Source organism: Callorhinus ursinus, unplaced genomic scaffold, assembly GCF_003265705.2.
Source record: "Callorhinus ursinus isolate GAN/ISIS: 27379988/994484 unplaced genomic scaffold, GSC_fseal_2.0 scaffold23, whole genome shotgun sequence".
Taxonomy (NCBI): domain Eukaryota; kingdom Metazoa; phylum Chordata; class Mammalia; order Carnivora; family Otariidae; genus Callorhinus; species Callorhinus ursinus.
Genome location: NW_027397085.1, coordinates 7,831,836 through 7,843,650, shown reverse-complemented (window position 1 = coordinate 7,843,650; position 11,815 = coordinate 7,831,836). Strand labels below are relative to the sequence as shown.

Below are 11,815 nucleotides of genomic sequence, written 5' to 3'. Positions count from 1 at the left end.
GGGGCTCGATCCCAGGACCCTGGGATCATGACCTGAGCCGAAGGCAGACGCTTAACGACTGAGCCACCCAGGTGTCCCCAGTATGAACACTTTATAAATAGATTTTATTTATTTGACAGGGAGAGAGAGGGAGCGTGCACAAGTGGTGGGGGGGAAGGGGCAGAGGGAAAGGGAGACTCTCCTCTGAGCAGGGAGCTCAACATGGGGCTTGATCCCAGGACCCCGAGATCATGACCCCAGCTGAAGGCAGATGCTTAACCAACTGAGCTACCTAAGTGCCCTGAGTATGAACATTTTTTAGGCTCTTGATTTCATATTGGCAAAAGGCTTTCCAGAAAGGATATACCAATTTTTGTTCCTGTCAGTTAATAGATGGGATTATATGTTTTATAATGTTCACAGCTGCATTGATGATTTATAAAATTCTTAGAAGAACAAAAAATGAAATGTCATTGTTTTAATTTCCATTTAAACGAAGTTTGGACTTTTTTATGTTAAGTCAATAAAATGTAAAAAATTGAATTTATAGAATCATATGGAAAAGGATAAAGTGAATACATTGGACGTTTCTGGAATGGGGAATACAGAGAGAGAGAACCCAGAAGCTGAGACTGTATCTACGTAAGTATTTAGGAAGTAGAATAAAAGTAGTAGCTTTTAAGAATGACTCTAATAAGTTCTGTACTTGATAATGTCTGAATTTTATTTCCGTTAAGTGTACTTAAGTCTTCTCTTAACTGTAGGTGTGTTGAAACATTTCAGTAGTGATCTTTATGCTACTGGAGAAATAAATTATGATATGGATCCATTGGGTTCGCAATTAAATTTCTTCCTTAACTTACTAACAGGATTTTAACAAAGTCTTGTTAGATTAATTGTTAAGATTCATATTTCTGGATAATTTTATGTATAGCAGGTTTCAAAAGGTAATATTTCCCTGGGAATGCAGATTCAGAGTAGATCTTATTCTAATACTAATTTGAACCATTGGATTCTGGACTGTACATTTATGCCATAATCTTTGTCTAGTGCCCTGGAGGTGTACGTTACAAACTAGTATTCTTAGTGGAGAATGGTATTAAGTGTCTGTCAAATATAGATTTTTTTCCAGTTTTGTGATGAAATGATTTTTATAGTTAGGGTTCCAGGATTATGTCTGTCCGAAAGCGTTAAGGTGTAGAAACAAGAGTGTCTTTGATGATGTATTTGAGGACACTTGTAATTATTTTTATATTTCAAATGGTTTACTTATTCATACCTTGGAGAAGAGAATACTGAAAATAAACATGTGACTTCAGAATAACCATAATTCTATTCTTTTGTAGTTCTAGTGAAAAAACTGGTCTGCAGGAAGATGATCAAGCGAAGGCTGTCAGACCAGCACGACTAATGAGGGGTCGATTGCAAAGGCCAAAGCCAAATGTAGGAAAAGCTGCTGAAAGAAAAGAAATTCTTGCATCACAGGAAAAAATTGAGGCTAATGTAAAAAAGAATGAAAGTCAATCCTGTATTACTAGAGATGTAAGTACTCTGATTCTTGCCATTTTTTTTTGTTAAACAAGTACTTAAGCCTTCTTTTACCTCCCTCTATAAATGGCATGACTGTACAGTTGTGTTCATTGTATATTAAATTTAAAGCCAAAATCTCAGAGCCAGCAGCTTTGCTACTTGTAAAGCCATTTAACTCGCAGCAATCTAGATTTTGGGCATTTACATAATGGAGCATCTGCTTTGATCTTATTACTTCGGGTTTGACTTGCCTCCCCCTCCCCATCATTTAGGTATTTGAATTATGCTTCCTTTTTGAAAATAGAGCTAGATATGTGAATTTTAACTCTGGCTTAAACACAGTAAAATGTTAAAAGCTTCCTACTAAAATAGAATTCCAAGAACAAAGATGATGAGTTTTAGGTTATTTACATAATAACTAGTCTTTGTGATAAGGGTAAGAGTTCAGATCATAGTTAGATTTGAATTTCTTTTATAATTCTCAAGATCTGTACTGTAATGATACTAATCAGAAGACAGACCCCTGGGAATAATTCTAATAGATGAAACTGAAGCGCTGTAACTTGCTTTCTGATAAGAGGAAAAGAATGGGGGCTTTGAGATAAGGTGGAAGGTGTAGCTTGTGAAATTTTTAAAGATATTTAAATAACACTAAAAAAAGTGTCCTTTGAATATAATTTTATAATTTTGAAATGTTTACCATTTTCCCTGTACTCAAATTGGAGAAAATTTTCAATGCAATTTTTTATAAATGAGTGTTTCATTGTGAAACCTTAAAAATGTGTTTGTTGTTAAGAGTCCTGAACAAGTAGAAGATCAGTCATGTAAAAATTTTGACTTTGAAGACATCACATTACAATCTGAGAAAGAAGATAATTTTTTTCAAATGAACGTTAATGAATGTGTAAGGTAAGCATCATCTTAATGGTTATGTAATCTTTGAATTTTGTATAAAGTTTTAGAAATGTTTAATCAATTTTTCAAAAGCAAATCAGATTAATATTTGTGTATCAAATTACATAATATTCACAACATAACTTCACTTTTTGGGACAATTTATGTCATAGCTTTCTTTTTTTTTTAAAGATTTTATTTATTTATTTGACAGAGACACAGCGAGAGAGGGAACACAAGCAGGGGGAGTGGGAGAGGGAGAAGCAGGCTTCCCATAGAGCAGGGCGCCCACCTGGGGGCTCAATCCCAGGACCCTGGGATCATGACCTGAGCCGAAGGCAGATGCTTATCGACTGAGCCACCCAGGCATCCTTATGTCATAACTTTCATGTTAATTTCTCAGTTACTCGTGATTTGATGAGTTGATGTACTCATCATAAATTAGACCTGAATTAACATACATGTTAGATTAAATGTCTGTGTCCAAATGTGAAATGAAACTTATTTTCTTCTCTTTGCTTCTTTGGGATTAGATTGATCCACATATGACCTTTATTTAAGGTTCACATAAATTTTTTATAAAACCCATATATAGAAACCCAGTACTTCTCCTAGCCACATGTGGCTCTTTCTTTTGTTATTTCCCCTCTGGAGGGTACCAAACAAAATCGATGGAATTATTAGTATACTTTGGAAAATGTTTTTCCTTTGGAAATATTCAATGTACACAGAAGTAGTGAGAACAGAATAGTGGACTTGTGTGCATTACTATGTAGTTTCAACTATTACTTGTATTTTATCAATCTTTACATTTGAAGTCTGGCCTTTCTTACGCTTTCTTGTTCAGATCATACTTCAATCTGGCTATTTTAGATTCTGGTCAAATCTGGCCACATAAATGTGTTGTTTAACTCTTATGGCAAGGCATATGTCTGGATAAAAGATAGGAGGTGCCAGGAGGTAGGAATAGTAGACATAAATTGGTCTAACTTCAATGCAGAGGACTGGAGACCCTTAGCCAGTATTTGGGAAGGATTGTGTGGATGACAATTAGAGACTCTTCAGAGCCATTTGACTACTACTCTACTTGACCTTATTGATAGATTTCTCTTTATCCATGTCTCTCTGTGATTAGATATATTTATTTTAAAAATTTGTAATTTCAAAACATGGTTTTTTTTTTCCCCTCTCCTTTAATTTTTAGGTTTTACCCAGAGATACCTGAGGCTTTCTTAATTTTTTATTTTTTTATTTGAGAATTCCTCATCTTTCAGTAGTATTTTCTCAACCATCCTTTCTTCAGCTGACAGTATGCTTTAAAATGTGTATTTTTTTTTTTAATATATAGTATTCAAGAGGATAATAAAGTCCCAGTTCTAAAGACTCGATTTCAGAAACCAAAGCCAAATATAGGAAGAGGAGCTAGAAGAAGAGAAATTTTCTCAAAGGAAGCGGTGTCAGAGGAGATTGTTACATCTGGGCAATTCACAGCGCCTTTGGGAGAAATTACGAGAGTGGAAGAAACCTTACCAAGGGAGAGTATATTAGTGGAGGCTAATACTACTAAGGAAATGGAGTCATATTTAAAAAAAACTGAAAGAAACAACTCTCCCAGAGAGAAGATACCAGAAATGAGGGACAGCACTGTGGATATGGAGACAGATTTGAAAGAAACTGGAAGAGAGGTTTCTCCAAAGGACACTATATCAGAGGTGTCTGATGTCATTGAGGAAAGTGTGACAGATTTGGAAGAAACTGGAAGAGAGGTTTCCCCAAGGGACACTATATCAGAGGTGTCTGATGTCACTGAGGAAAGAGTGACAGATTTGGAAGAAACTGGAAGAGAGGTTTCCCCAAGGGACACTATATCAGAGGTGTCTGATGTCACTGAGGAAAGAGTGACAGATTTGGAAGAAACTGGAAGAAGAGAAATATCCCTACAGGAAAATGCCCTGGAGGTCAGCACTACAGATGAAGTAGAAACAGGTTTAGAAGAAACTGGAAGTGAGGTTTCTGTAAGGGAAAATGTACCAGAGATGGTTGATGCTACTGAGGACAGAGAAACACATTTGGAAAAAACTGAAAGAAGAGAAATAGGCACAGAAGGAAAGGCCCCACAGGTCGAGACTCAAGGTGAAATGGAGACAGATTGGAAAGAAATTGAAAAAGGAACTTCCCTGAGAGAAAAGGTACTAGTGGGTATCAGTGCCATGGGGGAAAGGGAGATTGATTTGAAAGAAACTGGAGAAAGAGACCTTTCCCTGATGGAAGAGGTATCAGGAAAGATGACTGCTACTGAAGAAACAGAGGTGGAATCAAAAGAAACTGGAGGAGACATTTCCCTGAAGAAAAGCAGATCAGAAGAGATTAATGCCCCTGAAGAAATGGCTGCAGATGTGGAAAAAACTGGAAAAATAGATATTTCTCTAAGGAAAAATGGAGCAGAGACTAGGACCTCAAGACAAACGGACACAGATTTAATGCAGAGCAGTAGTAGTTGCTGCAGCACTATGCCTTCACTAAATACCAAAGTATGTCTTTTTCTGTTCTTTAGAAAAACTGTTTTTGAACACTTTTTCAGAGAAAAATTATCAGAATAAAAGCCGTGATTATTGCTCTTAAATCCCACAACATTTAAAATCTCTAAAAGCTTAAAGTCTTTTGCAGCCCTAAATTGTTTTAGGACCTTATAGAAACTATGCACTTTAAAAAAAAAAAAATTTAATTGTGTATTAAGTTACCATTCTTAGTGTCAGTTTGAAGTTACTCTTAGCTAAAGGAGTGTAGGGAATTGGACTGAATTAATGGTAACTCTAGTATGAACATGCATTAGAATTATTTCTTTTGACCAAATGTCTCTCTCAGTTTTTATTTCCTGTCCCACTCCACTTTTATTTTTACTTTTTTATTTTTTAGATTATTTATTTAGAGAGAGTGAGTGGGAGGGGCAGAGGGAGAGAGACAATCCCAAGCACACTGTGCACTGAGCATGGAGCTCGACATAGGGCTGAATCTTAAAACCCTGAGATCATGAGCTGAAACCAAGTCAGATGCTTAACTGACTGAGCCATCCAGGTGCCCCCCACCCCCACTCCACTTTTAAATTTTCTTTTTTTCTTTGTTTTTAAATTTTTAAGTTTTATTTTATTTTAGAAAGACAGTGAGAGAGAGTGCAAATGGTGTAGGGGCAGAGGGAGAGAGTGAAAGAATCTAAGGCATGCTCCATGGTCAGCACAAAGCCCAATCTGGGGCGTGATCTCACATCCCCGAAATCATGACCTGAGCTAAAATCGAGAGTTGGATGCCCAGGTGACTGAGCTACCCAGGTGCCCCTAAAATTTATAAAATATTTCCAGTGGGGTTGCCTGGCTGGCTCAGTTGGGGGATCATGTGACTTTTTTTTTTTTTTTTTTTACCATGTGACTCTTGATCTTGGGGTTGTAGGTTTGAGCTGCACGTTGGGTGTACAGATTACCTAAAAATAAAATCTTTAAAAAACCCAAAAGTTTCTAGTTACTTGAAGTTCACACAGTTGTGGCATTATCCATTTGTGCTGATTTACTGTGGTTGATTTCCTGTGACTATTCCTCCAGAACGTTAGCAGTGAAGTACTATCCATGGTGCATACACCTGAAGAAGAAAAAAGAAATTCTGAAAAGGAACTGTCAGGTCACTTGAGTTGTTTGAAGACTTCTTTGCAGACTTCTGAACCTGATAAAACAGAAGACCGGGGGATGCTATCTCCAGATGTTCCAGAGCAGTTTTCAGATACTAATTTAAGGTACAAGTATATTGGTCTATGTGCTTTTAAAGACAAAGCATCTATTTTTTAAATTTTTAATTTTTTTTAAAGATTTTTATTTATTAGAGAGTGAGCAAGATCAGGGAGAGGGTAAGAAGAGGGAGAAACAGGCCCCCCGCTGAGCAGGGAGCCCGATATGGGGCTTGATCCCAGGACCCTGGGCTCATGACCTGAGACAAAGGTAGATGCTCAACTGACTGAGCCACCTGTGCACCCAAGACAAAGCATCTAAAGTTATATTATCAGATTATCAGTAAGGTTTCGAGACATATTTATAGCATAGTGTTACAGATTTTAAGCTTTGGGATGTTTGGAAGAGAATTTTGAGGTCGTTGTGACAGTAGATTGAGAGAATTACTAACATCAGAATTGTATGTAACACATACTCCTAAGTTAATATGGTTGTGAGAACCCGTATTTCCTCTTTGCACAGATGATAGGCTTATACTTCATTTGTACTCCTCATATATTTTAGGATCTACCAAATAGTCCAGTTTGTTTTTCCTGTTAAGAATTAGGGGCACCTAGGTGGCTCATTCGTTAAGCATCTGCCTTCGGCTCAGGTCATGATCCCAGGGTCCTGGGATCAAGCCCCACATTGGGCTCCCTGCTTGGCAGGAAGCCTGCTTCTCTCTCTGCCACTCCCCCTGCTTGTGTTCCTGCTCTTGCTATCTCTCTGTCAAATAAATAAATAAAATCTTTAAAAAAATTAGATTTAATATTTCCTGCCAATTTCTCAAGTTGTCCTAAGACTCTATTCTTGTTGCCCCTTCAACTCTAACGTTCAATAATCTTTTTTCCAAAAGCAAATCTCTTCCTCAAGAGCAGAAGCCACTTGAAGTTAAACCAGCACCTTTTGTGAGAAGTCGATTCAAAAGACCAAAACCAAACTTAGCAAGAGCAACTTTAAAGAGAGAGACTACAGAAGCAGAAAAATATGTATCTGGGAAGAAATTGGAAACTGATAATACTGAGACCGTTGTGGTACAGCAGGGCAGTGACCAGATGAACAGTCTCCCTTCTCAACATGTGAGTGCTATTCAAGGTGGATGTTCTTTGTTTTAGCTATTATGCTAAACAGCTGGGGTTAACATTTAACAAATATTTTCTCATATAATTTCTACTGCATGTGGTATTAGTCTTGTTATACTTACTGTGCCTCACCATTCCATGTGGTTTTGTAAGAATCTTATCTCATGATGGGCAAGTATGTCATGGAAAGGAATTTAAGAGTCCTGGGATCTAAGTTCTGACCTTTATTCATCATGTGATCATAGCCAAATGATGCAGCTAGTTTCTTCACAGAAAAAATGAGTTTGATAGTCATTCTTTATTTTACTTTGTTGTTAAGGTGAATTAAAAAGTTAAAAGCTTGATAGGAGTTAAAGGAGATGTTTTATTTACTTTGTTAACTTGTTCCATAACAAATTAAGATTGTGTGATATAATATCAAAAATGTTGAATGGAAATGTTAACACTTGCAAGTTGAGTGTTCTAAATATAAAAGTACTTTTTTGGCCATACAGATGGGCAACAGGTACATGAAGAAATCCTCAACATCACTAATCATCAGGAAAATGCAAATCAAAACCACAGTGAGCTCTCATCTCCCACCAGACAGAATAACTAGTCAAAAAGACAAGAAATAGCAAGTGTTGGTAAGGATGTAGAGAGAAAGGAACCCTCATGCACTGTTGGTGGGAATGTAAATTGGTGTAACCACTGTGGAAAACAGTATGGAGGGTCCTCAAAAAATAAAAAAAGAATTACTATATCCAGTACTTCTAGTAGTGAGTATTTGCCCAAAGAATATGAAAAAACTAATTCCAAAAGATGGACGCACCCTTATGTTTATCCTAACATTATTGACAGTAGAGAAGATAGGAAAGCAACCAAAGTGCCCACCAATAGATTAATGGATAAAGAAGATAAGTTATATATATATATATACACAATGGAATATTACCCAGCCATAAAAAAGAATGAGATGTTGCCATTTACAATAACATGGATGGGCCTAGAAGTCCATTTTGTCAAGTGAAATACTATGCTAAGAGAAGTAAGTAAGTCAGAGAAAGACCAAATACCATATAATTTCCCTTACATGTGGAATCTGAAAAATAAAACAAAAAAACAGGAACAGACTCAAATACAGAGAACAAACTGGTGGTTACCAGAGGAGAAGGGGGTGGGGAGTTGGGGGGAAAAGGGAATTGATTAAGAGGTACAAACTTCCCAGGGCCCTTGGCTGGCTTAGTTGGTAGACCATGCAACTCTTGATCTTGGGGTTGTAAGTTCGAACCTCATATTGGGTGTAGAGATTACTTAAAAGTAAGATCTTTTAAGAAGCACAAACTTTCAGTCATGAAATCAGTAACTAACAGAGATAAAAAGTACAGCATAGGGAATGTAGTTAATAATATAGTAACATATGTGTGGTTATAGGTAGTGACTATACTTACCATGGTGAATATTGAGTGGTGTATATAATTGTTGAATCACTGTGTTGTACATATAAAACATAAAACATTGTATGTCAACTATACTTTAATAATAATAAAGACAAGTTCATAAAAATTATTAAAATGTATTTTTTAAAAAGTGCAATTTTGGAATTAAATTCTTTTATGTTTTATTTATTTATTTGAGAGAGAAAGAGAGCATGAAGGGGGGAGGGTCAGAAGGAGAAGCAGATTCCCCACTGAGCAGGGAGCCCGATGCGGGGCTCGATCCTGGGACTCCAGGATCATGACCTGAGCCGAAGGCAGATGCTTAACCAACTGAGCCACCCAGGTGCCCCTTCTTTTATGTTTTAAAATAGCTTAGTTCTGGGGTCCCTGGGTGGCTCAGTTGGTTAAGTGTCCACCTCTTGATTTTGGCTCAGGTCTTGATCTCAGGGTCGTGAGTTCAAGCCCAGTGTGGAGCCCACTTAAAAACAAATAAGATAAAATAGCTTAGTTCTTACAATGCTTGAAAATTTGTACTTTTTCTGCCTGATCTTATATTTTAAAAAGATATATCTTTTTTTATTGATTATCTATCTGATTATAAAAATTTCACATTGAAAAAATATGTAATCTAAAAAGTGAGAGTCCATTATAATGTCTCATTTCTACCTCCCAAGTTAATCAGTCATGTAGTTATTTTGAATATACCCACCCAGCCTTTTCTATATAGATACTTATTTATATAAACAATAAAATGTGTGGGTATTTCCATTGTTTTCCAAAAATGGCATTATAACTTGCCTTCTCATTTTTTCACTTAACATAATATTGTGAACATATTTTTGGATCAGCATATACAGATCTATCTTCTAAATGGCTCTGGACTATTCCATTATAAACAAATTATAATTTATTTGATACCATACTGATAGGTTTGTCTTGTTCCCAGTGTTTTGATTTTGTTCTTGTTTTTTTGGGGGGCTATTTAAATGGGTATAATTAATATCTTTGTATGTACTTTTCCATATACTTACTTGAGTATTTTTGTAAGATACATTTCTAGAAGTAAATTTGCTGAGAATTAAAATTTTTGGTAGATACCGTTGTTGTCCTCTACAGAGACTTTACCAATTTATTTTGCTGGTAGTGTATGAAAGTTCCTGTTTCCCTATACTTTTATCAACCCTCAGTGAAATTTTTCTTATTTGCCTTCTAGGGTGTGGCTTCCCTAATGACATCAAGAGAAAAAGACATATCAGGTCACAGGGAGGAGGAGTCTATAATATTACCATGTATACAGACTGAAAAGGACCTTTCACCTTTGAGTTCTTGTGATCCTAAAGAGCTGTCTCAGCCTACACAGGCCCAGGAAAAGGAATTAGTTGTTTCTACAGGGTAAACAGTGATACTTCTTTGAAAATATAAAATATATTTATATTTAAAAAAAAAGGAAAATCTAAAATATGAGAGGATTCTTTCAAGTATTTCTTCATTGTTACTAAGATGTGTTAATGTATTTTAAAAGTGAATACCAAGAATACTTGGTTTATTTTTATCTTTTTTTAGTATTTTATTTTTATTTATTTATTTATTTTTAAGATTTTATTTATTTATTTTGACAGAGAGAGACACAGCGAGAGAGGGAACACAAGCAGGGGGAGTGGCAGGCAGAGGGAGAAGCAGGCTTTCCGCTGAGCAGGGAGCCCGATGTGGGCTCGATTACAGGACCCTGGGATCATGACCTGAGCCGAAGGCAGATGTTTTACAGCTAAGCTACCCAGGCACCCTCTTTTTTATTATTTTAAAAAAGATTTATTTATTTATTTGAGGGAGGGGGAGAGAGTGCTCAGGGAGGCAGAGGGGGAGGGAGAGAGAGTCTTAACCAGACTCCATGCTGAGCACACAGCCCTATGCAGGGTTTGATCTCATGACCCTGACATCACGACCTGAGCTGAAACCAAGAGTAGGATGCTTAACCAACTATGCCACCCAGGGCACCCCAAGAATACTTGGTTTATTTTTATTCATGTGTCAGACTGCCTGAAATAGAAAATCAACATTGAGTTAACACCTTTTAATGCTTGCCTGCTTGTATTCACCATTAGCTGCTTAAGGTTTTATACAAACCATTGCATTTAAAAATACATGTATATAAAGATTGTATTCATTATCTTGTTAAAAACTATAGTAAAAGGGGGCCTGGTGGCTCAGTCGATTAAGCGTCTGTCTTCAGCTCAGGTCATGATCCCGGGGTCCTGGGATGCAGCCCCGCTTTGGGTTCCCTACTCAGTGGGGAGTCTGCTTCTTCCTCTCCCTCTGCCTGCTGCTCCCCCTGCTTGTGTTCTCTCTGTCGAATAAGTAAATAAAATCTTTACAAAAAAAATTGTAGTAGAAGACTTATTTACTGTTTTAACCATTTTTTATGTATATGGTCTAGTGGTATTAATGCACATTCACAAGAATGTGCATTCACATTGTTTTGCAACAGTTACCACATATATCTTCAGAACTTTTTCATCTTCCCAACTGAAACTTTACCCATTAACAAGACCACACCATTCCCCGGCAACTACCTTTGTACTTTCTGTCTCCATGAATTTGAATCTTCTAGGTACATTATTTAAATTCATTACCTTTTGGGCGCCTGAGTGGCTCAGTTGGTTAAGCGACTGCCTTCGGCTCAGGTCATGATCCTGGAGTCCTGGGATCGAGTCTCGCATCGGGCTCCCTGCTCAGCAGGGAGTCTGCTTCTCCCTCGGACCCTACCCCCTCTCATGCTCTCTCTCTCTATCTCATTCTCTCTCTCAAATAAATAAATAAAATCTTTAAAAAAAATTCATTACCTTTTGAGGATTAAAATAGCTCTTTTTTTAAAAAAAGAATTTATTTATTTATTAGAGAGAGAGAGAGACAGCGAGAGAGGGAACACAAGCAGTGGGAGTGGGAGAGGGAGAAGCAGGCTTCTTGCGGAGCAGGGAGCCCGATGTGGGGCTTGATCCCAGGATCCTGGGATCATGACCTGAGCTGAAAGCAGACACTTAACGAACAACTGAGCCACCCAGGTGCCCCAATAGCTATTTTTTTAAAAATAAAAGAATATATATTTATCATTAAAGTAATTTGATTTTCCTTAAATGATACAAAATTTTTTTATAGTTTGTTA

At 36.9% G+C, this 11,815-nt stretch overlaps 1 protein-coding gene and 1 long non-coding RNA gene across 3 annotated transcripts in view; one reads left to right on the top strand and one right to left on the bottom strand.

The window, feature by feature from the left end:
- The window catches only part of LOC141374880 (uncharacterized), a 64,991-nt gene that overhangs the window by 5,446 nt on the left and 47,730 nt on the right, over positions 1 to 11,815 (bottom strand). The window lies entirely within an intron of this gene.
- The window catches only part of BDP1 (BDP1 general transcription factor IIIB subunit), a 90,841-nt gene that overhangs the window by 37,696 nt on the left and 41,330 nt on the right, over positions 1 to 11,815 (top strand). For both annotated transcript variants that reach the window (XM_073905371.1, XM_025892865.2), the window contains exons 16-22: positions 530 to 621; positions 1,326 to 1,521; positions 2,306 to 2,418; positions 3,752 to 4,934; positions 5,997 to 6,184; positions 7,012 to 7,234; positions 9,869 to 10,047. In XM_073905371.1, the coding sequence (XP_073761472.1) occupies positions 530 to 621; positions 1,326 to 1,521; positions 2,306 to 2,418; positions 3,752 to 4,934; positions 5,997 to 6,184; positions 7,012 to 7,234; positions 9,869 to 10,047 (2,174 nt within the window). The remainder of the gene's footprint in view (positions 1 to 529; positions 622 to 1,325; positions 1,522 to 2,305; positions 2,419 to 3,751; positions 4,935 to 5,996; positions 6,185 to 7,011; positions 7,235 to 9,868; positions 10,048 to 11,815) is intronic.